This window comes from Phyllobates terribilis, unplaced genomic scaffold, assembly GCF_046119375.1.
Source record: "Phyllobates terribilis strain yellow unplaced genomic scaffold, ASM4611937v1 Scaffold_1__5_contigs__length_1240528914, whole genome shotgun sequence".
Lineage (NCBI taxonomy): Eukaryota > Metazoa > Chordata > Amphibia > Anura > Dendrobatidae > Phyllobates > Phyllobates terribilis.
Window position 1 is genome coordinate 1,043,545,792 of NW_027362761.1, and position 24,226 is coordinate 1,043,570,017.

The 24,226-nt window shown below is 42.6% G+C and overlaps 1 protein-coding gene across 2 annotated transcripts in view; it reads right to left on the reverse strand.

The window, feature by feature from the left end:
* Nucleotides 1-24,226, reverse strand: part of TMEM131L (transmembrane 131 like) — a 132,901-nt gene that overhangs the window by 10,737 nt on the left and 97,938 nt on the right. For both annotated transcript variants that reach the window (XM_073645239.1, XM_073645242.1), the window contains 13 exons: nt 21,793-21,913; nt 21,573-21,708; nt 18,712-18,821; nt 18,531-18,603; nt 17,549-17,670; nt 14,740-14,882; nt 13,725-13,911; nt 11,607-11,792; nt 11,231-11,380; nt 9,986-10,611; nt 7,879-8,030; nt 4,353-4,480; nt 501-658 (listed from right to left, as the gene is read on the reverse strand). In XM_073645239.1, coding sequence (XP_073501340.1) covers nt 501-658; nt 4,353-4,480; nt 7,879-8,030; nt 9,986-10,611; nt 11,231-11,380; nt 11,607-11,792; nt 13,725-13,911; nt 14,740-14,882; nt 17,549-17,670; nt 18,531-18,603; nt 18,712-18,821; nt 21,573-21,708; nt 21,793-21,913 — 2,292 coding nt within the window. The remainder of the gene's footprint in view (nt 1-500; nt 659-4,352; nt 4,481-7,878; nt 8,031-9,985; nt 10,612-11,230; nt 11,381-11,606; nt 11,793-13,724; nt 13,912-14,739; nt 14,883-17,548; nt 17,671-18,530; nt 18,604-18,711; nt 18,822-21,572; nt 21,709-21,792; nt 21,914-24,226) is intronic.

Consider the following 24,226-nt stretch of genomic DNA (forward strand, 5'->3'; position numbering starts at 1 on the left):
ACAAGTGCACATACTGCCCCATGGTATATTAAGTATAAATTACAACCAAACTAGGAATAATGGGTGTAATTTCAACTAAATTAGACGCTCGAGCGTTCCAATGAAACCAGAGGCTTTATTTAGAACCTTAATGCATTTTGAAGCACTGTGTGTGCCCATAGACTAAGATTGAATGATGACAGCTCTATATGCTACACACTTGTCAGGGAGGTCACCGTATTACTGACCTAGACACTAGGGTTAAAACCATTTAAATGAAACTAGAAAATAAGAGTTTTTTCCCTCTTTTAATATTCAATTTGCCTTAACACTACTTGTCATTTTTGAAAATGTCGCAAGAACAAGAAAATATTGGAGGCATCTTTTTACTTAAATAGGTGGGTTCAGAAATAATTTTTGATAAAAAGAAGAAACAGTCCACTGGTGTGCATAAGTGATAGTTAATGAAAGCAAAGAGCAAAAATAAGCATAACACTGCCAAACATGAAAATTCAGGTTACCTGCATCACCTCGTGAAGGCATTCTACTAGGTCTCTGCTCCCCTCTGCAAACATCTCCATTCGTCAAGGAACTCCACATTTTGCCCCTGCTTGATGCTCTTAATTCTAGTCTATCTGCCTCTTGATAACTGTGTTTCAAGCCATTCTGTTCACTAACCCTGTGTTGAAGCGGAGATAAAAAGGAGTTCTTTACAGTGGAAGGTAAAGCTACATATATTTTCCTACACTCAAAACTGACATGTATTGTAATTTATTAAAGCCTTTCAGTGCAGAATCTGCATAAAAATTCACAGAAAACCCAGCACGTCTGAAAATTGTCAAAGTAAACCATCATATAAACAAAAAGGAAACAATGAAACAGAATGAATAGTGAATGCAGTCCTGAGAGCAAACATTAAAGGGAACCCTGTCACCTCGAACATGCAGTGTAATCTGCAGGTACAATGTTATGCAGCAGGGGGAAAGGAGTAGCTTAATAATTAGTTTTATGATGAAAGATTCAGTATAACCTGGTTTTTAACCATTTAATCCTCTGCTCTTCCTGGGATTTTGGGTCCAGTGGGCAGTCCTGTAACGGACAGCTTCCTTTGTATATGAACCTGTGAATTGTTAAGCGCTGCGGAATATGTTGCGGAAGATTATTATTACTATTTGTAGAAGTATGCATATAGAGACAGCTGTCAGTCACTGATAAGACCGCCCACTGGACCTAAAATCCCAGAAAGAGCAGAGGTTTAAATTGTTAAAAAAAGATGGCATTACTTATTAGTAATGGGATTTTCAAGATCCCATGACAGCATTCAAAGAGAGAGGGGATCCGCCCTCCAAGGACAGGAAACCCACAGAATAAAAGGGCAGAGCCTCTCCAACGCATTAGGTGTAGTGATGAGCAAGTATGTTCGGTTAACCCTTTCGGCTGAGCACCGAGTATTTATAGAATGCTCGGGCTTTAAGTTTTCGTCACTCCGTGAACATGATTTGCAACTGTTTGACAGATTTAATACATGTGAGGAATGCTGAAAAAACAGGCATTCCTCACATGTATTAAATCTGTCAAACAGTCGCAAATCATGTTCACAGAGCGACGAAAACTTAAAGCCCGAGCATTCTATAAATACTCGGTGCTCGGCCGAGTATACTCGGCGAAAGGGTTAACCGAACATACTCGCTCATCACTAATCAGGTGGTTTCCTGTACTTGTAGAAGGGGAACCTACACACTGGAGTCGAACAGGGGGATGATCGTCGTGGGACAGGACGATGGCTACTTACCTAGGCCCTGGCCCAGTCGCCCCAGGAAGCTGTCTGGTACTGCTGCAACAGGTGGGTCCTGGAAGCACCACAGCGGTTCCCTGGTGGAAATCGGCCGATGCGAAGCCTTGAAGGTGGCACAGTTAGTTGATGTGACTGATGGCCACCATGTAATCCCAGGTCTGCAATGCGGGGGGGCGTGCCGGACTATGAGGGTGCGCCATAATGACAACTGCGCCAATGACATTAGGAGCACCGGAAGTGATGGATCCACTTCCAGGTATTGTTGGGTGGAAGGAACCGAATTTAAATGGCATTACTGAATATTGTGGTGGAATGCAATGATTTCCAGATATATGGAATCTCATCATAAAACTATACTGCTCAAAAAAATAAAGGGAACACTTAAACAACAGAATATAACTCCAAGTAAATCAAACTTCTGTGAAATCAAACTGTCCACTTAGGAAGCAACACTGATTGACATTCAATTTCACATGATGTTGTGCAAATGGAATAGACAATAGATGGAAATTATTGGCAATTATCCAGACACTCAATAAAGGAGTGGTTCTGCAGGTGGGGACCACAGACCACCATATCTCAGTACCAATGCTTTCTGGCTGATGTTTTGGTCACTTTTGAATGTTGGTTGTGCCTTCACACTCGTGGTAGCATGAGACAGACTCTACAACCCACAGAAGTTGCTCAGGTGGTGCAGCTCATCCAGGATGGCACATCAATGCGAGCTGTGGCAAGGTTTGCTGTGTCTGCCAGCGTAGTGTCCAGAGGCTGGAGGCGCTACCAGGAGACAGGCCAGTACACCAGGAGATGTGGAGGGGGCCGTAGAAGGGCAACAACCCAGCAGCAGGACCGCTACCTCCACCTTTGTGCAAGGAGGAACAGGAGGAGTCCTGCCAGAGCCCTGCAAAATAACCTCCAGCAGGCCACAAATGTGGATGTGTCTGCACAAACGGTTAGAAACAGACTCCATGAGGATGGTAATGAGGGCGCGACGTTCACAGATGGGGGTTGTGCTCATAGCCCAACACCGTGCAGGACAATTGGCATTTGCCACAGAACACCAGGATTGGCAAAGTCGCCACTGGCGCCCTGTGCTCTTCACAGATGAAGGCAGGTTCACACTGAGCACATGTGACAGACGTGACAGAGTCTGGAGACGCCGTGGAAAGCGATCTGCTGCCTGCAACATCCTTCAGCATGACCGGTTTAGTAGTGGGTCAGTAATGGTGTGGGATGGCATTTCTTTGGAGGGCCGCACAGCCCTCCATGTGCTCACCAGAGGTAGCCTGATTGCCATTAGGTACCGAGATGAGATCCTCAGACCCCTTGTGAGACCATATGCTGGTGTGGTTGGCCCTGGGTTCCTCCTAATGCAGGGCAATGCCAGACCTCATGTGGCTGGAGTGTGTCAACCGTTCCTGCAAGATGAAGGCATTGAAGCTATGGACTGGCTCGCCCGTTCCCCAGAAATGAATCCGATTGAGCACATCTGGGACATAATGTCTCGCTCCATCCAGCAATGTCACATTGCACCACAGGCTGTCCAGGAGTTGGCAGATGCTTTAGTCCAGGTCTGGGAGGAGATCCCAGAGGAGACCATCCACAACCTCATCAGGAGCATGCCCAGGCGTTGTAGGGAGGTCATACAGGCACGGGGAGGCCACACACAATACTGAGCCTCATTTTGACTTGTTTTAAGGCCATTACATCAAAGTTGGATCAGCCTGTAGTGTGTTTTTCCACTTTAATTTTGGGGGTGACTCCAGATCCAGGCCTCCATTGGTTAATAAATTTGATTTCCATTGATGATTTTTGTGTGATTTTGTTGTCAGCACATTCAACTTTGTACAGAACAAAGTATTCAATGAGAATATTTCATTCATTCAGATCTAGGATGTGTTACTTGAGTGTTCCCTTTATTTTTTTGAGCAGTGTATATATCAGTCTGCTCCACTCCCCCTGCTCTATAACATGGTGCCAGCAGATTGGACTGTAATTTTTTAAGTTTTACACATTATATATAGTATTAAAGTTAATGCTTGCTCTCAGAAATGCTAATAATGCCTTTTGCGTCTGTGAATAATATGTCCTGTAACTTTCTTTTGTACTGAACTGATGTGCAAGTATTTTTTTACACGATAAATACAAATTTTTTTTTGTGGTCTCAGTACGACATTTCCTGCCATGGGCTATATTGGCTGTAGTTACTGGAATGTCAGAGAAAATAGGGAACTGGATGATCTTCTGACTCCTATAGTGCAAAACAAAGTCTTCTCAGAAATAAAGAATTTTCATATTATATTTTCACAAATACAAAAAAAAACCAAAGCAAAAAAAAAACAACAGTGTGCGATGAGTTAACTATTCCTATTATGCAGTGGAAGCACTTTACTGATCCTGCATATGTGATGGCTGGGGGCGATGTACACACCTTTTGTTGAAACAGTTATAAAGAAGTAAGGTATTAAAACAGAGAATTCATAAACCATAACCCCGCGTGCATTATTGACGCCCTTAAAACCAGGAAGTGAAAGCCACTGTGACTGGCCGGTATCTACTGAAGTGTTGCAGCAGGCACCTTGCAGGGAAGACACTGTTCTTTTTCTTATTTTTCCTGGCACAGGTTCTGTTTTTATTCCAATTTAAATTTGGAAATATGCCGTCTCTTTTTTCCATTGGACTCTTTTTCCGAAATGGCTCTTCATGCTAAAGAGAGAAACACAGTATATAAGTAACAGTCACAAGACTGTGGGAATGGGCACTGGAACTTATATCACAACTGTAAACTGTTGGTTACAAAGCAATTGTAGAGAATAAATAAGCCATACAATCCGGTTTTACAAGTAGACTAGATCATGTCTAGTGGTTGTTCGTGGTGAAGTAAAACAAACAGCACCTTCAGGATAAATATTACTTTATTACTAGTATGTCAGGTACAGAGCTACAAAATAGCCTGTTACATGCAGAAATAGAAAACACTCACAGGACACTAAATGCACTTTATTTGGCTTCATAATGAGGTTAAAAAGGGTCTATTCAATGTATGAACACTGTCACATTGATCACTAGGTGACTGGTATGTTAGGCTTCACATCAGGTTATTTTACTCTGATTAATGGTGTCAGGCGTATCCGGCAGCCGCTCATGTCCCTTTATCCGTCAACATGTTATGGCTGGTCGGCCAACACAAACAAGCATGCTACTAGAAGGACCAGGAAAGTTAGCTGTCAATCACTCTGCTGACCACTTTATTATGTGTTTAGCAACCATTTAATACTCACAAAAATGTATTAGAGAGGTGGTCTGGGGGAGGGGGAGGGGCCCTACGCAGGGCCTGTGCTGCCTGTACCGGGGCCTAAGCCTGGCTGGTCCCTGTGCCGGGCTTGTGCTGGGCTGTGAGCGGCGTCGTGCGATTAGACAGAGCAGCGTGTAGGTTTCAGGTGGCCGCCGCCATCTTCCTAAGGCTGTGATCTACAGTAAAATGGCCGCTGGAGCTTCCGGTCTGCACATGCGCCAGCTCGGGCAGCCATTTACCTGTAGATCACGGCCTCAGTAAGATGGCCGCGCACACCGGAAACCCGCGCAGGCCGCTCTGCTTCACCGCCCAACACCGGCCCCAGCCGCTCTGCCTCACCACCGCTGCCGCCACCTCATTACTGAAGGAAGGAGGGCACCCCCGCTCCACCACCACCACCACCACAAGTATCCATAACGTTCGGACCATAAGACGCACCCCCCATTTTCCTCCCAATTTTGATATTTGGTACAGAAACCTTTGTATGCAATTACAGAGGTCAGACGTTTCTTGTAATTCTTGACAAAGTTTGCACACACCGCAGCAGGGATTTTGGCCCACTCCTCCCTACAGGTCTTCTCCAGATCTTTCAGGTTTCGGGGCGGTCGCTGGGCAACATTGAGTTTCAGCTCCCTCCAAAGATTTTCTATTGGGTTCAGGTCTGAAGACTGCACAACCTTGAAATGCTTCTACAGAGCCATTCCTTAGTTGCCCTGGTTGTGTGTTTTGGGTAATTGTCATGCTGGAAGACCCAGCCATGACCCATCTTCAATGCTCTTACTGAGATAAGGAGGTCGTTGGCCAAAATCTCACGATACAGGATCCCATCTATTCTCCCTTCAATGCAGTCATCCTGTCCACTTTGCCGAAAAGCACCCCCAAAGTATGATGTTTCCCCCACCATACTTCACAGTTGGGACGGTGTTCTTGGGGTTGTACTCATCCTCCTCCTTCCTCCAAACATGGCGAAGAGAGTTGATACCAAAAAGTTATATTTTGGTCTCATCTGACCACATGACCTTCTCCCATGCCTCCTCTGGATCATCCAGATGGTTATTGGCGAACTTCAAACGGGCCTGGACATGTGCTGGCATGAGCAGTGCTTGCATGCCCTGCAAGATTTTCATACATGACGGCGTAGTGTGTTACTAACGGTAATGTTTGAGACTGTGGTCACAGCTCTCTTCAGGTCATTGACCAGGTCCTCCTGTGTAGTTCTGGGCTGATTCTTAACCTTTCTCAGAATCATCCTTACCCACGAGGAGAGATCTTGCATGGAGCCACAGACCGAGGAAGATTGACAGTCATCTTGTGTTTCTTCCATTTTATAATAATTGAGCCAACCTTTGTTCCTTCTCACCAAGCTGCTTGTCTATTGTCCTGTTGCCCCATCCCAGCCTTGTGCAGGTCTACAACTTTGTCCCTGGTGTCCTTAGACAGCTCTTTGGTCTCAACCATGGTGGAGAGGTTGGAGTGTGATTGATTGTGTGGACAGGTGTCTTTTATATAATTAACGAGTTCAAACAGGTGCAATTAATAAAAGGTAATGACTGCAGAGTAGGAGGATTTCTTAAAAAAAAAAAAACAGGTCTGTGAGAGACAGAATTCTTACTGGTTGGTAGGTGATCAAATACTTATTTCATGCAATAAAATGCAACTTAATTATTTAAGAATCATACAATGTGATTTTCTGTTTTTTATTTTTAGATTTTGTCTCTCACAGTTGAAGTGTATCTAGGATAAAAATTACAGACCTCTCCATTCTTTGTAGGTGGGAAAACTTGCAAAGCCGGCAGTGTATCAAGTACTTATTTTCCCCACTGTAAGCAAGTCACTAAGCTGCCATCTGCTGGCCCAACATGGTACTGCAATACATATTAGGGAAAAGCACGGACGACAACAGAGCAGTCGCAAAAGCTACTATCAGTATCATTATCATGGTCGCTCTCCTGCCCCTTCTTAAATTTAATCAATAGGATCCATGGACCACACACCTCAGACACTGCTTGGATAGAAGAGTATACCGCCCAGTGTGCAACCTGATTATTAAAGCCAAGGAAGGATAAAGCAAGATAACATATTAAAAAGTCTGTCAGCATAAAATGACTACTCAAACCAAGCACAGGCGCTCGGTGCACCCTTGGTGTGGCCAAACATTTAAGTGCGTCTTCCCACCTGCTTGTTTTCCCTCTATCTTCGACCATTCGTGGCTCTATAGAGCCAAAGCTGTCAATCAAAGAAGAGGGGGATAGAAGAGGGAGATAGAGGCAAAACAAAGAGGTGAGAAGATACATTTAAATGTTTGGCCACACCAAGGGTGCACTGAGCACCTGTACTTGGTTTGAACAGTCATTTTATGCTGACAGACTCGCTTTCACTGCACACCATGTCACACCATCTTTGTAGGTAACAGACTTGCACAGAAATGCACTAATGGTGTAAACTGAAAGAGACAGTGGTTTGAACTCTGGATCTTTGCCTGGATGAATCATGTTAAGAGATGAAGTTATAAAATAAAAGGTTTCCTTACAATCAACACTGATCACCTATCCACAGTGGGCACCCCATAGATCCATGATCCTCCTTACCGCAGGACCACAGTGAAGAGGAGTAGGATTGGTGCGGTGATCGCGCATACATACATAAATACATACATACATGCTTCAGCTTTGTAAAATGCATATAGGGCTGAAGGAAACAATTTTCCATCTCTCAGATTCTTGTACCGTTCTATGTTTGGCATAAGGGAAATTGGGGGGGGAACTATTTTATGCACAGCACATCACAAAATGTAATAACCGCAGCGCACCTTTGCTGAAGTCAGGTCCACTCGACCACAGGCCTTCTCCTCTCTGACCATGTACGGAGTACTTTTTTCTGCTGAAACATCTTTTTCCACAGACTTTTTAGAGGCGACAATGTTAGCCTTGAGTGCTGGTGGGGAAGCCCGAAGATTATTCCCTGGAAATAAGTAAAAGGTATGAGCACAACACAAAGTGGTTCAAACAAAAACAGTATAATTATATGTTGGCAAAAAAACTAACACATTGACCCTAAATACATCAGTAGGACTACAGGTAGCCCCAATATTTCAGCATCACTAAACTAGAAAGTCAAAGAGGATTTTAACCACCAACTCTCTAGTGCGCAGACCACCCACCAAACAGCTCCCTATACTCGATTCCTAGACACGGATTGTGGCGGGGCTTATTGTAGTCACCTGTCATCACGGCTAACTCTAAAGCTGGCTATACACATCAGATGTACAACATCCAAACTTATCAACTTCAGTAAGACTAGCTTGCCATCTAATATTTATGGGGGCCTCACGACACTGGCTAATGGGGGACATAAAATATAGGCAGTTTCGTCTCCACTACCCAGTCTTTTTGTTCTCTCCCAGAGATATTAGGCAGCCAAAATACAGTTTCTACTGATTTTTTTTCACCAATTAGAGCCAAAAATGTTTTCTAATCAATTTCATAATACAGGGTGGTCCAAAAGTAGGTGGCCAGAAAATAATAACATTTATTTTGATTTATATGTAAAATTATATTTACTAACACAAGCATAACATTGACAATTACATTTTATTCTGAACAATAATACAAAAGCCCTTAAATTTTTATCAACGCAGGCGCTCAAACTTTTCCATTACAATTTGCACAGCTTTGAAGTCGCCTCTTACGCTTTGACAAACTTTTTTTGCACAAGTCTCTTTGGGTATTAATTTCTTGAAATGCATCTCTTATATGTCATTTTTCAAATCACTGACACTTTTTGGTTTTTGACTATAAGCTTTGTCCTTGAGTACTCCCCAAAAGAAAAAATCCATTGGGGTCAAGTCTGGTGAACGTGCCGGCCAATCAAGTGGGCCTCTTCGGCCAATCCATTTATTAGGAAATGTTTCATCAAGATACTCGCGGACTACTCTTGAATAATGTGGAGGGGCCCCATCTTGTTGGAAATAAAGGTCATGTGAATTAGGCTGTTGCTGTAACTGGGAAACAACTTGTTTCATTAGAATTTCGAGATACTTATCTCCTGTGACTGTTCCATCAAAAAATATTGGTCCTAAAACACCAAAACTTAAAATACCACCCCAAACATTGACACCAGGCTCATTTAGTTGTTGCTCTAATGTTAAATGCATGTTCTCATTATACCAGTAAATACAATTATGTCTGTTAATATGGCCAGATAATTTGAAAGAAGCTTCATCACTCCACATAATGTTATCTAAAATTACTGGATTTTGTTTGATAAATCTCCCCCTTCATAACCTTATTACACTTTCTGTCCACCTACTTTTGGACCACCCTGTATATTCTCATTAGTCTTGGAGCCGTTTTTCCTTTTGTAAAGTCATACAATTTCTCACTGCAGCAGCCACTAGGTGGCGCTCACTGCACATTTACTTATAAGGCGGCCAATGATATGAATAATACAGCCCTGCCTTCAGTTAGCAGTTCTAGTGAAGGCTGCACGGATTACTCTGCCAGTCATGGCCACAAGTTGCCAGACCACATTACCATGCGGTTAAATATCCTCCTGCAGCTAGTGCACGCAATTACTGTATTCACAATGAATTTGGAAATAAGAATCCTGTATATAAGCTACAGACTACAGGGGAGCTCTGCCTCTAGTGCAGGAGACCATAGATGGACACACAAAATGTTATCATAGAAGCGATTGTTCAACTCCCCCATTAATGTATGATTGAGCATGCATGATTGTTCAATGGTGAGAGATAAATCATGGCCATTCCCTCTATTCAGACAAAAATAGCGGATTTGGACAACTATAAGACCTGTGCCCCATGTCAGACAGATCCTATACATTGCACAGTGCCCCATGACAAGATATTTGGTAACTAAAAATATCAAAGCAGAACATGGAATAAAAATTCTATTTACCCTCCACCTTTCTGAGAACAGGTTGGAATTCAGCCTGCTGCTGCAGCAGATTACTGGACGTGCCACCTTCTGGTATTTTACCGGATCCGGATACACCACAACAGTTCTGCTGCTTGGACTCAGACAATGTATCTGAGGACGTTTTGAAGTCCGTTTCCATAGGAAACATACAAATTATCGGCTCCTCCTTCAAAGTGCTTTCATTTATAGTCCTTTGTGAGAGAAGTGCAGATTGCAGTGCAGATTCTTTTGTACCCAGAACATCATCTGGGTTGGTTAAGTGCTTTTGGTTACCCGTATCGATGTGGTCTACAGAATTAAAGTCCGTCCACCTCTCTGCTAGAGTCTCACTACAGATAGAGTCGTCTGGAGAGGGCGGCTGCATGTCACCAAGCAGCTGATGGCTGGTATCACAGGCTGGTGCGTTGCTGGACGCAATACTTGGCTTCTGCTTTATGCTGTAATACACAGAGCACTTGTGCTTCTTCTGGGACTGGCTGTATATGGCTGCTACCTTCTTGGATGCATTCTGGCTTCGGACTGGCGGAGCAGCCACAGCCAAGTAACCCTTCCCTTTACCTTTATCTGGTGGACTGGAAGAGTCTGTAAAACTTTTACAGCTGCTCCTGCAAGGTAACAAATGCATTACAAGAGACACCCGGAGATTATACACTATATGTAATAGACTGCAAATTATTCTGGGTCACGCAGCAAACAGAAAACTTGGTGCAAGCTCTAAATGTTAGAGTATGCTCAATGAATCACCGACTGGTGAAAAATAATTCTCACATTTATAAAAATACTTGATTAGTTGCAGAAAAGGTGCACATTTTGCACACATTTCACCCTTTGCTTTGCATCCGTGCTGACATCCACAGCATACAATGACTTCTGAAATCTGCAGAAAACATCGATTTTACCCCAATTATGTGGCAACGTCTTGAAATCTCTCGAGACGGCTGCCAATCTGATACGCAGCAGATTTTCCGCAAACTGACCCAACAAAGGAAAATCTGCTTATTTGTAATATGGCTTTAAAGATTTGACACCCCCTGACAAGATCACCAGCCACTTCTAGGAAATTTCGAGCTATAAAGTTATCATATTTCAGCAGAGCCTGTAATCTTACATTTTAGCGAGGAGAAATGTACAAGCCGCCCCTGACCTAGGCACTAGATATCAAATGGGGATTTTACAAACTGATTTCCTAGTTTTATGGAAGAATACAAGTGTTCACAGGCTTACCTGTAGGATTCGGAGGTGAGGGTATCCACTGGGTCAGAGATATGCTGAGAGGATGGGCTGGAGCAGTTTCTATGTCTTAACTTTAAAAAATCTGTGAAAATATACTGAGCTTGCTGGATGGCAATCAGAACGACACCAAAGAGTGATAGACTAAAAAAAAAAAAAGAAAAGATGACCATTTACTAGATACTCAAAGAGCACGTTAATGAAGCAATGTCAGTGTTGAGCAGTGGGTATGAAGGAGAAAATAAGGGTAATATTTGGCTTTAAATGACGGCAGACCAGTATCACAAGGGTATATAGATCGATGCTTCCGGTACAACACAAGAAATTCCTATTCATATCTCACTAGAATGAGAACAAAAAGAGCATCTACCTGACGAAGAGTACAGTAAGTTTCCAAAAAGACTCTTCCCAGCTGGGTCCTGGGACTCCATCGGCACACAGAGGTAACAAGTGATGAGGCAGAGTCACATTGAGGGTAAATCGAAACTCCAGTTTGGAAGCACTTACGAGTGTTAGCTCACGTATTACCCAGGAGGATGTGAAGTCTGGGATAAAGCTGTCAAAATATATATAAAAAAAAAATCATAAATCACCCTGGTAATTATAAGAAGCAACAGCTAACACAAATGAGCTCATTTCCAATCAAATGTTTAGTGCACCATCTTACTAAAGGAGCTTGTTATAGGCATCCACTCAAAAGATGGCCAACTTATTCTGCAGGAAACAAATGCAGAAAAAAAGCTGGAAAAAGAAATACCCACTTTACTGATCCCCACCGTTATGGTTCCGATGTTTCTGGAGCCCCAGCTGGTCTCCACTCCCTATCTAAGCAATGATGTCCCCAACATGGACATGTGGCCAACTACAGCCAGTGAGATCGGTGAGGGAACCAGAGCGAAAAGCAGGAGGAGATAAGTAAACGTAAGTATGGCTTCACTTTTTTTCAATTCTGGTCATCTCTGAAAGGTTTTTAAAATTATGCCTGGCTGAATACCTCCTTTTTTGGTAAAAAGCATATACCGTATATACTCGATATATATAAGCCGACCCGAATATAAGCCGAGGCACCTAATTTTACCACAAAAAAACTGGGAAAACTTACTGACTCGAGTATAAGCCTAGGATGAGAAATGCAGCAGCTACTGGTAAATTTCCCAATACTGGTATGCGTGGCCCCCTCATCCCCCAATCCTGGTATGCGTGGCCCCCTCATCCCCCAATCCTAGTATGCGTGGCCCCCTCATCCCCCAATCCTAGCATGCGTGGCCCCCTCATCCCCCAATCCTAGCATGCGTGGCCCCCTCATCCCCCAATCCTAGTATGCATGGCCCCCTCATCCCCCAATCCTAGTATGCATGGCCCCCTCATCCCCCAATCCTAGTATGCATGGCCCCCTCATCCCCCAATCCTAGTATGCATGGCCCCCTCATCCCCCAATCCTGGAATGCATGGCCCCCATCACTGCATACATGAAAAAAAATAAAAAAGCACTTCTACTCACCTTCCTTCCCTCTGCTCCAGTGCTGCGTTCTGTTCTGCCAGCAGCTGCTCTCAGCATCTGAACAGCGCATAAAGTCAATTCCATGCGCCCTCAGACGCTGAGGTCAGCTGCGGGGATATTCACTCCTCTCCACGCCGGGACTATGGGCATGGTGAAGAGTGAATATTCATTTTATTTAATAGCGCACACTGTAGCCACAGCCACCAGCTTCCTGCTGCGGCTCAGCAATCCTGTGTGCCACTAAAGAGAATGAATATTCATACTTTCTAATAGCGGGCACAGAGGATTGCTGAATCGCAGCAGGAAGCCGGCAGCTGCGACTGACAGTGTGCGCCATTAAAGAAAATGAATATTCCTTATTCTCCACTCCCATGGGCGTGGAGAAGAGTGAATATTAATTATCTTTAGCAGCGGGCACACGTGGTATCTGCAGCAGCCGTCTACTGCCTGTGCCCCATTCCTCCGCCACAACCCCCCTCACCACCCTCCACAGTCGGAATGTAAGTATATAATCAAGTATAAGCAAAGGGGGGCTTTTTCAGCCTAAAAAATGTGATGAAAAAGTCGGCTTATATTCGAGTATATACTGTAGGTATGTATTTACTGCATGTATATATACTTTTATGTATTAAACTCTGAAAGGGTACAAACCACATCCACTTGAAATCAAATATCAAATCTTTATTAGAATTCTACTAAAAGGCATAAAAAGATATTCACCATAGGTAAAAGCCTTTTTAATACAAGTAGAAGTGCTGTCTACCCTTTCGAAGGGTATGTATGTTAAGTGTTGATGGTCTGCAAGGGGATCAGCACCCAGAGATGTAAGGACCGTGTGCACAGTTTCAAACAGTGACGTGACTGTCAAGCCTTGCAAAAACACTGCAAAATATATTATATATACTGTATATACACAGTACTTTTAGATGTAGAAGTACAGGTGATAAAAAGGTGACACAGGAAATGTAGGTAGTAATGAAGACTTACACAATACTCATTTCTTTTGAAGTGTTCTGGCTTAGAAAAAATGTATAACAGTCCAGGACTTCAAACCCAAAACCTTGGCAGCTGTATCCATTTATTTTCATGGACACAATTGTTATGGGTAAAGAACCAATGTTCTCAACTTTAAAGATTTTTGTGACGGACAGAACTTGCTTGCTTTCCTTGAGCTCTGTAAAATTAAAATGGAAGGGCAGTGATTTACTAATCATGTACAAACCACATGACAGGTCTAAATAGCATGACATAATGCAAATCCACAGAAAACATATTTACTAAACAGTTTTTATGCTAGTTTTTTCCTGTCATTTTTTAGGTTTGCTCGACAATGTGGGCATAATTTTCAGTATCCAGACGATTTTTGCTAATTCGTCATTTGAGACTGCTTGAAATGTGGCAATATTTTTTGCACAATTGCACTCAACTATCCCAGTGGACACCAGTTTAATATGAATGCAATCAGAAGAAAAGAAAATCATTGCATTTGCGTTAAAGTCAAACATTATGCATGGAACGAACAAATTGGTGACATAGTCTTTTTTCTTTATTCAATAACGACCTCGTTTAGAGCCTGAATGCTGGATGGAGAGTGATGCTCAACTTGTCTCTTCAGAATGCCCCATAGGTGTTTGCTTAGATTCAGATCAGGAGACATATTTGGCCTCTGAATCATTTTCATCCTGAAAGTGCGAAAACTGAAAAATGGCAATTGTGGTGTTTTGCGTATGGTTTAAATAATTTTATATTTTGATTGACAGGATTTTTTTGGACATGACGATACAAAGTATGATTATTTTTTCCATTCTTTTCATCTTTTCGACTGGAGGATTGATGGCAAAGAAAATGAATAGGAGTAAAAAGGACAGTGCAAAAACAGGTCTCAGACACTGCAGACATTTTCATGCTTTGCCTCTTTTCAATAGAAATCTGCAATACATTTTTGCCCAAATTAAGCTACAGACATAACATAACATAGGAAATATTTTGGGGGAAAACTCACGCTGTCTGCAGTCCATCAGGGTGGACTCTGGGACTTTGAATCTTAGGGACCCTCCTATTCCGGGCAGTCTCCCTCCAACGCGCAGCATTTCTCTTGCGCCAACACCCTCAACAGTGACCATGTCCAGAACAGTCAGGTTATTTCTGAAAATAATCAAATTGTAATAAAGCAACGTCACGCAATAAATTGAAATCTCTTTTTCCAGGTACTTCATTTTCAGTAGATTACAAGAGCAAGAAAATATTCCAATCCCCGAGGACACAAGCCCTGTGAAATTCTTCCTTGTACTGTAAATGTAATACTACAGTTTGATGTTTAAAAGCTATATACATCTTCACACATTTTATTTTTAATATCCATTTGCTTCCTACATGCAAAATTAAGCAACTTCTCTAAATAGTCTTTAATAAAACATTTTCTACCATTTTGCTGCTGTACAGTGTCAATAAGTCCTTTAAATACTTTTTCAAAACTGATACAGATCAGCACTTCTGCTTGCTTCTTAAGGCTCTTCATGGCGCTCCCTCCCTTGCAGTGGTGTGAAAAAGTGTTTGCTTCTTCCTGATTTCTTATTCTTTTGCATGTTTGTCACACTTCAATGTTTCAGATCACAAAACAAATTTAAATATTAGACAAAGATAACACAAGTAAAAAAAAGATGCAGTTTTTATATAAAGGTCTTTATTAGGGGAAAAAGAAATCCATAGGGCCCTGTGTGAAAAAGTGATTTCTTTGGGAAGCAGAGTTCATTTTCCATAGCCACACACAGGCCTGATTACTGCCACACCTGCTCTCAATCAAGAAATCACTTAAATAGAACCTGCCTGACAAAGTGAAGTAGATCAAAAGATCCTCAAAAGTAAGACATCATGCTGCAATACAAAGAAATTCTGGAACATTGAGATCTATCAGTATGGAAAAGGTTATAAAGCCATTTCTAAAGGTTTGGGACTCCAGCGAACCACAGTGAGAGCAATTTACACAGGAATGGCAAAAACATGGAACAGTGGTGAACCTTCCCAAGAGTGGCCGGCCGACCAAAATTACCCCAAGAGAGCAGCAACGACTCATTCAAGAGGTCACAAAAGACCCCACAACAACATCCAAAGAACTGCAGGCCTCACTTGCCTCAGCTCCAGCCGCACAGAGTGAAGCTGAGAACTACACAGCCTCACTTGCCTCAGCTCCAGCCGCACAGAGTGAAGCTGAGAACTACACAGCCTCACTGCGCAAGTGCGGGGAGCCGCTTGTCACAGCGCAAGGCGCGGCTCCCAGAGATACATGCGCGGCTGGCATGACATACAGCGCAAGTGCCGCATACTTACCTCAGCGCAAGCCAGGAGCAGAATTAAAATGCGTGGGCGGCGCCAACCCTGACTAAATGCGATGAATCACACCCCTATGACTAAACGAGCAGATATGACAAACATATAAAGTGTTTTTTACACATTATATTAGCGCCGATTTTAATGAGAAATGCAATAGGGACAGTTTAGATACTACATAGGACATGACAGGTTCCCTTTAAGCTCAGTGTTCATGACTCCACCATAAGAAAGAGACTGGGTAAAAATGGCATGCATGGCAGAGTTCCAAGACCAAAACCACTGCTGAGCAAAAAGAACAAGAAGGCTCATCTCAGTTTTGCCAGACAACATCTTGGTGATCACCAAAACTTTAGGGAGAATACCCTGCGGACGGACAAGACAAAAGTTTAACTTTTTGTAAGGTGTATGTCCCAGTACTTCTGGTGTAGAAGTAACACAGCATTTCAGAAAAGGAACATCATACCAACAGTAAAATATGGTGGTGTTAGTGTGATGGTCTGGGGCTGTTTTGCGGCTTCAGGACCTGGAAGACTTGACGTGGTAAATGGAAGCATGAATTCTGCGGTCTACCAAAAAATCCTGAAGGAGAATGTCTGGCCATCTGTTTGTGACCTCAAACTGAAGCGCACTTGGGTTATGCAACAGGACTATAATCCAAAAATACACCAGCTAGTCCACCTTTGAATGGCTTAAGAAAAACAAAATTAAGACTTTGGAGTGGCCTAGTCAAAGTCCTGACCTTAATCCGATTGAGATGCTGTGGCATGACCTTAAAAAGACGGTTCATGCTCGGAAAGCCTCCAATGTGGCTGAATTACAACAATTCTGCAAAGATGAGTGGGACAAAATTCCTCCAGAGTGTTGTAAAATACTCATTGCCAGTTATCACAAATGCTTGATTTCAGTTGTTGCTGCTAAGGGTGGCCCAACCAGTTATTAGGTTTAGGGGGCAATCACTTTCACACAGGGCCCTGTAGGTTTGGATTTCTTTTTTTCCCTTAATAATAAAGACCTTTATTTCAAAACTGCATTTTGTGTTTACTTTTGTTATCTTTGTCTAATATTTAAATTTGTTTTGTGATCTGAAACATTTGTGTGACAAATATGTAAAAGAATAAGAAATCAGGAAAGGGGCAAATACTTTTTCACACCTCTGTATGTTAATATCAGAGATCACAGCAATGAGTTTTACAAATGTCTCCACAGTGTGGAGAGCAGAGAACATATGTACAATCTAAGGGAGAGCAGAAAAAACAGGCTGCAGATAAGGAGGAAGACACAGATAAAATAAGTACAGGATAGAAGCTTTGCTGTTATGAAGACCGCAGCACCTTGTATAAACTCAGGCCTTACATTAGGCTGCACTCTTCCTTCATTTTCAGACCCCCCCACCCCGATACGGAGACTTATAAGTAAAATTCAGACAGTCACAACTGCTAACAAAGAACACAATTTTATAAAAAAAAAAAAAAAATACATACCTGATAACTATAAGAGAGGTTACTCTCCTGTAGTCTACAGGTGTGAAGACTATACCAACTTGCTGACTTTCCCAGGGCTGTAACTGAAATTCAACCACTTCATGACTGCAGTCATCTCCTTCCTTAAGATGAAAGTTAAGAAAAAAATATATATAATATAATCAACTCTATCAAACTGTTCAAAAAAAGTATAAAAAAAAAATCATTAATTGCATTCCCTGTACATAAGCTATATCAGGGCAAATGGACATAAGGGGTTGGAGTAAATCTCCTTTGCACCACACCTCGTTAAAAAAGGCCAACTAAAAATGGCACACTCTGGTGGACCCAGCCTAGTCATATATCAACATTTAAGGACTTGAATATAATAGCACATTTTATTGTTGCAATGAATGGTCAGCAGTACTTTCTAGGTATCAAGATCCGAACCCACAACAATCAAAAATACTTAGGGGTTATCCACTACTAGGACAACCTCTTCTTGAACTAAATGTTCGGTCCCGATAAAATAAAAAAGCCTATACTCACCTCCCGGGCTGGCGCCGTTCCTGAGCCCGGTGCCCAATCAGCGCTGGCGTCCCTGTCCCCGCCTCCTGTTGAAATGAACATGAAGAGGAAGTCCGAGAGCCGCAGCTCGGACTTCCTCTTGATGTTCGATTTGTCTGAAGCCGGAGACTGTGACGCCAGCGCTGATTGAGCGCCAGGCTCACGTGTCTCAACTACCACACGGGAGCCCCGAGACCGCGAGTGCCGACACCGCTGGAACAGCGCCAGCACAGGAGGGTAGTATAGGTTTTTTATTTTATCGGGACCGAACATTTAGTTCAAGAAGGGGTTGTCCTAGTAGTTGACAACTCCTTTAATGAAATCACTGGAAATTAAATAGCACTAACATTTCTTGTCACCTATTATACTACTGAACTGGGGAGGTTTTGGCTCAAATTTATTTTTAACCATTAAGCTGCTATGAATGATAATTTACCTCTTGGTAACATTCCTTCTGGAGTCTAAACTCTGTGGTAGTAATGTCAATGATCTGATCGTGTACACCATACCTAGCGAAATGGAAAAATATAATAAACATGACAACTTTGCAATATAATGAAAACGAAGCAGTGGGCAGATTTAACCTGCATTTAATTTACGACAGCTCACTTTCATACCATTTGCTCAGAAGGCTCAGAGCAGCTTGTGGATTGGGATAATGAGAGAGAGGTAGCAGTTGAACCCAAACTGGAAAGGGAGATGGATTCTTCAGTAAAATTGTTTTCACCTAAACATAAATATGAGTAAATAACTACAAGATCGATAAAGCAGTTCTGCTTAATGACTATATTAAGTACAGTACAGACCAAAAGTTTGGACACACCTTCTCGTTTAAAGTTTTTTCTGTATTTTCATGACTATGAAAATTGTACATTCACACTGAAGGCATCAAAACTATGAATTAACACATGTGGAATTATATACTTAACAAAAAAAGTGTGAAACAGCTGAAAATATGTCTTATTCTAGGTTCTTCAATGTAGCCACCTTTTGCTTTGATGACTGCTTTGCACACTCTTGGCATTCTCTTGATGAGCTGCAAGAGGTAGTCACCGGAAATGGTCTTCCAACAATCTTGAAGGAGTTCCCAGAGATGCTTAGCACTTGTTGGCCCTTTTGCCTTCACTCTGCGGTCCAGCTCACCCCAAACCATCTCGATTGGGTTCAGGTCTGGTGACTGTGGAGGCCAGGTCATCTGGCGTAGCACCCCATCATGACTCTCCCTCTTGGTCAAATAGCCCTTACACAGCCTGGAGGTGTGTTTGGGGTCATTGTCCTGTTGAAAAATAAATGATGCTCCAACTAAACGCAAACCGGATGGAATAGCATGCCGCTGCAAGATGCTGTGGTAGCCATGCTGGTTCAGTATGCCTTCAATTTTGAATAAATCCCCAACAGTGTCACCAGCAAAGCACCCCCACACCATCACACCTCCTCCTCCATGCTTCACGGTGGGAACCAGGCATGTAGAGTCCATCCGTTCACCTTTTCTGCGTCGCACAAAGACACGGTAGTTGGAACCAAAGATCTCAAATTTGGACTCATCAGACCAAAGCACAGATTTCCACTGGTCTAATGTCCATTCCTTGTTTCTTGAGCCCAAACAAGTCTCTTCTGCTTGTTGCCTGTCCTTAGCAGTGGTTTCCTAGCAGCTATTTTACCATGAAGGCCTGCTGCACAAAGTCTCCTCTTAACAGTTGTTGTAGAGATGTGTCTGCTGCTAGAACTCTGTGTGGCATTAACCTGGTCTCTAATCTGAGCTGCTGTTAAACTGCGATTTCTGAGGCTGGTGACTCGGATAAACTTATCCTCAGAAGCAGAGGTGACTCTTGGTCTTCCTTTCCTGGGGCGGTCCTCATGTGAGCCAGTTTCTTTGTAGCGCTTGATGGTTTTTGCAACTGCACTTGTGGACACTTTCAAAGTTTGCCCAATTTTTCGGACTGACTGACCTTCATTTCTTAAAGTAATGATGGCCACTCGTTTTTCTTTACTTCGCTGCTTTTTTCTTGCCATAATACAAATTCTAACAGTCTATTCAGTAGGACTATCAGCTGTGTATCCACCTGACTTCTGCACAACACAACTGATGGTCCCAACCCCATTTATAAGGCAAGAAATCCCACCTGACAGGGCACACCTGTGAAGTGAAAACCATTTCCGGTGACTACCTCTTGAAGCTCATCAAGAGAATGCCAAGAGTGTGCAAAGCAGTCATCAAAGCAAAAGGTGGCTACTTTGAAGAACCTAGAATATAAGACATATTTTCAGTTGTTTCACACTTTTTTGTTAAGTATATAATTCCACATGTGTTAATTCATAGTTTTGATGCCTTGAGTGTGAATGTACAATTTTCATAGTCATGAAAATACAGAAAAATCTTTAAATGAGGTGTGTCCAAACTTTTGGTCTGTACTGTACATGCACAACTATTCGATTCAGTTTTGCCCATTTTGAATGTCCATCTAATCTTCTAAATTATCTTGCACAGTGCTGAAGGTCAGTGAATTAATGGTTACAACAGTTAATGACTATCCACAGCTTTAACCCCTTCTTAAAAAGCATACTCTTCCTTGTAGAATAAAAATACCATATACTCCCCTCCCATAGTGGCGTGGTTTCAGCAATGTTAGTGGTGAGTTTCCCAAGGCTCACTTGACATCATGATGCCACCTGAGTCCTACAGCCAACCGGCAGCCACAAATGAGCTGCTGTGCTCTCGATTCCTACAGCCAATAAGGGGCCATTAATGAGCAACTGTGCTCTCAATTCCTACAGCCAATAAGCGGCCATTAATGAGCTGCTGTGCTCTCGATTCCTACAGCCAATCAGCGGCCACTAATGAGCTGTTGTGCTCTAGATTCCTACAGCCAATCAGCGGCCACTAATTGGCTGTAGGAATCGAGAGCAAGCAGCTCATCAGTGGCCACTAATGAGCAGCTGTGCTCTCGATTCCTACAGCCAATAAGCGGCCATTAATGAGCTGCTGTGCTCTCGATTCCTAAAGCTAATAAGCAGCCACTAATGAGCTGCTGTGCTCTCAATTCCTACAGCCAGAGGCCACTAATTAGCTGCTGTGCTCTCGATTCCTTCAGATAGACCTTGGACATCTAAGGAGAGGGAGAGCGGCAGCCCATTAGTGACCACTGATTGTCATGTGAGCGCTGCTGCCAACATCTTGAGAGCCATGGGAGACAAGACACTGAAATTGATGGAATGGTGCCGGTACGGGAGGGGAATGTAGACTATTTTTATTTTACAAGGGGGAATAATATTTAAGAAGAGCTTGTCCTAGTTGTGGACAATCCCTTTTACGGGGTTTAATAAGCAGCATCACGCTGTTATATTTCATTCCTTTTTCTTATCCTCGATAGGTCATCTGTTTCTGGTTTCATGCTTATCTAAAGTGAAGTACTCGTAATTCAGATCAAGAACCAAGATTCTCAAAAATACATCCCAGTATAGTGTAATCACAAATTACCGAGCTGTTGCTTATGGCAGTTGCAGTAAAATTGACCACAAGACCAGGCACAGCATTTAATTGTGGCAGGAAGACAAGAGGCTGCTCCACATCCTTCTTCAGTCGTGTAGTGCTAGGATTCTCTAAACTTTTTTTCCTGCAGAGAGAAGACAAGTTCATATTTATACACAGAACTAGTAACAGAATAACCATCCGACGTTCAGAAGCCTAGAAATCATACCTGCACGATTCTTTATCTTGCATCTTCTGGTACTTCTCATAAAGTTCAGTTCCTAACTCGTAGTCAATTTTCCAGGTAGATGTCCCTAGGGAGAGACTATGCTGCCAGCGCAAACTCTCCTCTGTTGAATCAAAGTCAAAACAAGGAATATCAATATGAGAATAAACATGTAAGGTAAAACTATAAGCGTTTAACCCCTTAAGGACCGAGTCACTTTGTAGGTTAATGACTGGGCCAATTTTTTCAATTCTGACCACTGTCACTTTATGAGGTAATTGCTCTGGAACGCTTCAACGGATCCCCCTGATTCTGAGATTGTTTTTTCGTGACATATTGTACTTCATGATAGTGGTAAAATTTCTTCGATAACTCTTATTTGTGAAAAAAACGGAAATTTGGCGAAAATTTAGAAAATTTAGCAATTTTCAAAATTTGAATTTCCATGCCCTGAAATCAGAGCGATATGTCACACAAAAGAGTTAATAAATAACATTTCCCACATTTTTTTAGGGACCACATCACATTTGAAGTGACTTGAGGGATCTTTATGACAGAAAATACACAAAAGTGACACCATTCTAAAAACTGCACCCCTCAAGGTGCTCAAAACCACATTCAAGAAGTTTATTAACCCTTCAGGTGCTTCACAGGAACTGAAGCAATGAGGAAGAAAAAAATTAACATTTAACTTTTTTTCACTAAATATTAAATTTAAACCAAATTTTTTTTTATTTTCACAAGGGTAACAGATAAAAATGGACCCCAAAATGTATTGTGCAATTTCTCCTGAGCATGCGGATACTAAATATGTGGCAGAAAACTACTGTTTGGGTGCATGGCAGGGTTCGGAAGGGAAGGAGCGCCATTTGACTTTTTGAATTCAAAATTTGCAGGAATAATCAGCGAACGCCATGTCGCAATTGGAGAGCCCCTGATGTGCCTAAACAGTGGAAACCCCCCACAAGTGACCCCATTTTGTAAACTAGACCCCTCAATGAACTTATCTAGATGTGTGATGAGCACTTTGAACCCCCAGGTGCTTCACAGAAGTTTATAACGTAGAGCCGTGAAAATAAAAAATAAATCACAAAAATTTTCTTTTATCCCCAAATTTTTTATTTTCACAAGGGTAACAGGAGAAAATTGACCTCATTTTGTTGTGCAATTTCTCCTGAGTGCGCCAATACCCTACATGTAATTGGCAACTACTTTTGAGGCACAGTGCAAATGTCAGAAAGGAAAGAGCACCATATTAGAGTACAGATTTTACTGTTATGGTTTGAGGGTGCCATGACACACTAGGAGATCCCCTGAGGTGCCAGAACAGCAGATTCCCCCATAAATGACCCCATTTTACAAACTACACCTCTCAATGAACTCATCTAGGGGTGCAGTGATCATACTGACACCAAGAGTGTGTCACAGAATTTTATTCCATTGGGCAGTAAGGAAAAAATAATTACATTTTTACCGCAAAAATTTTGTTTTAGCCCCAGATTTTACATTTTCACACTGGGATAATGGATAAAAATAGCACCAAAATTTGTCCCATAATTTCTGCAGAATGTGGCAATACCTCACATGTGGCTGTACAGTACTGCTTGGCCACACGGCGACACTCGGGAGGGACGGAGCGCTATTTGCCTCCTGGAGCGCAGATTTTCCTAGAATAGTTTGCGGACTCCATATACAGAGCCCCTAAATGAAAGACCCGAATCCCCCCTCAAGTGACCTCATTTTGGAAATAATACCCCTGCCAAACATGTGGACACTAAATATGGTTTAGACACACTGCGGTGCTCAGAAGGGCGGGGGGATTTGGATTTGGGAGAGCAGAATTTGCTGAATTTCTTTTGGGGGGCGAGGAGCCATTTAGCTTTTCCAGAGCCTTTGTACTACCAGTAACGTGGAAGCCCCCTATATTTCCATTAACGCATGACAGACCTGAGTGGGGGCTTTTATGTGAAGCTTTTATTAGGAACATTTTACATAACAATTTAGATCACATTTATTTGGCGCTCTACGCTGAGCACTTACTTTGGGGTCTCCATATAAATCTCCGAATGACGTGATTCAGATGAAACCCCTGAGGGATCTATTCACTATAATGAGATGAGGCAGCAGATTTACCCTGGACTCCGTCTGGCCTCTGTTCAGCGTTATCCTTCTTTTCAGAGGTGCACAAAACTGTGGCCGACAGCGCTTTTATTTACGCCTAAAAAGATGGACACCGCCAGATCATAAGTCAGACAGCGTCCACAGTGCCTCCATCTGTCTCATTACAGGGAATCTTCCGCCGGGGGTTTCCGTCTGAATCACTTATTTCAGAGATTTACACGGAAACCCCGGTGTAAGCGCTCAGCGCAGAGCGCAAGATAGATGTGCGCCGAGCCTTACTGCGATCTTTGGGAGCACCTGCAGCAGGTGAAGAATT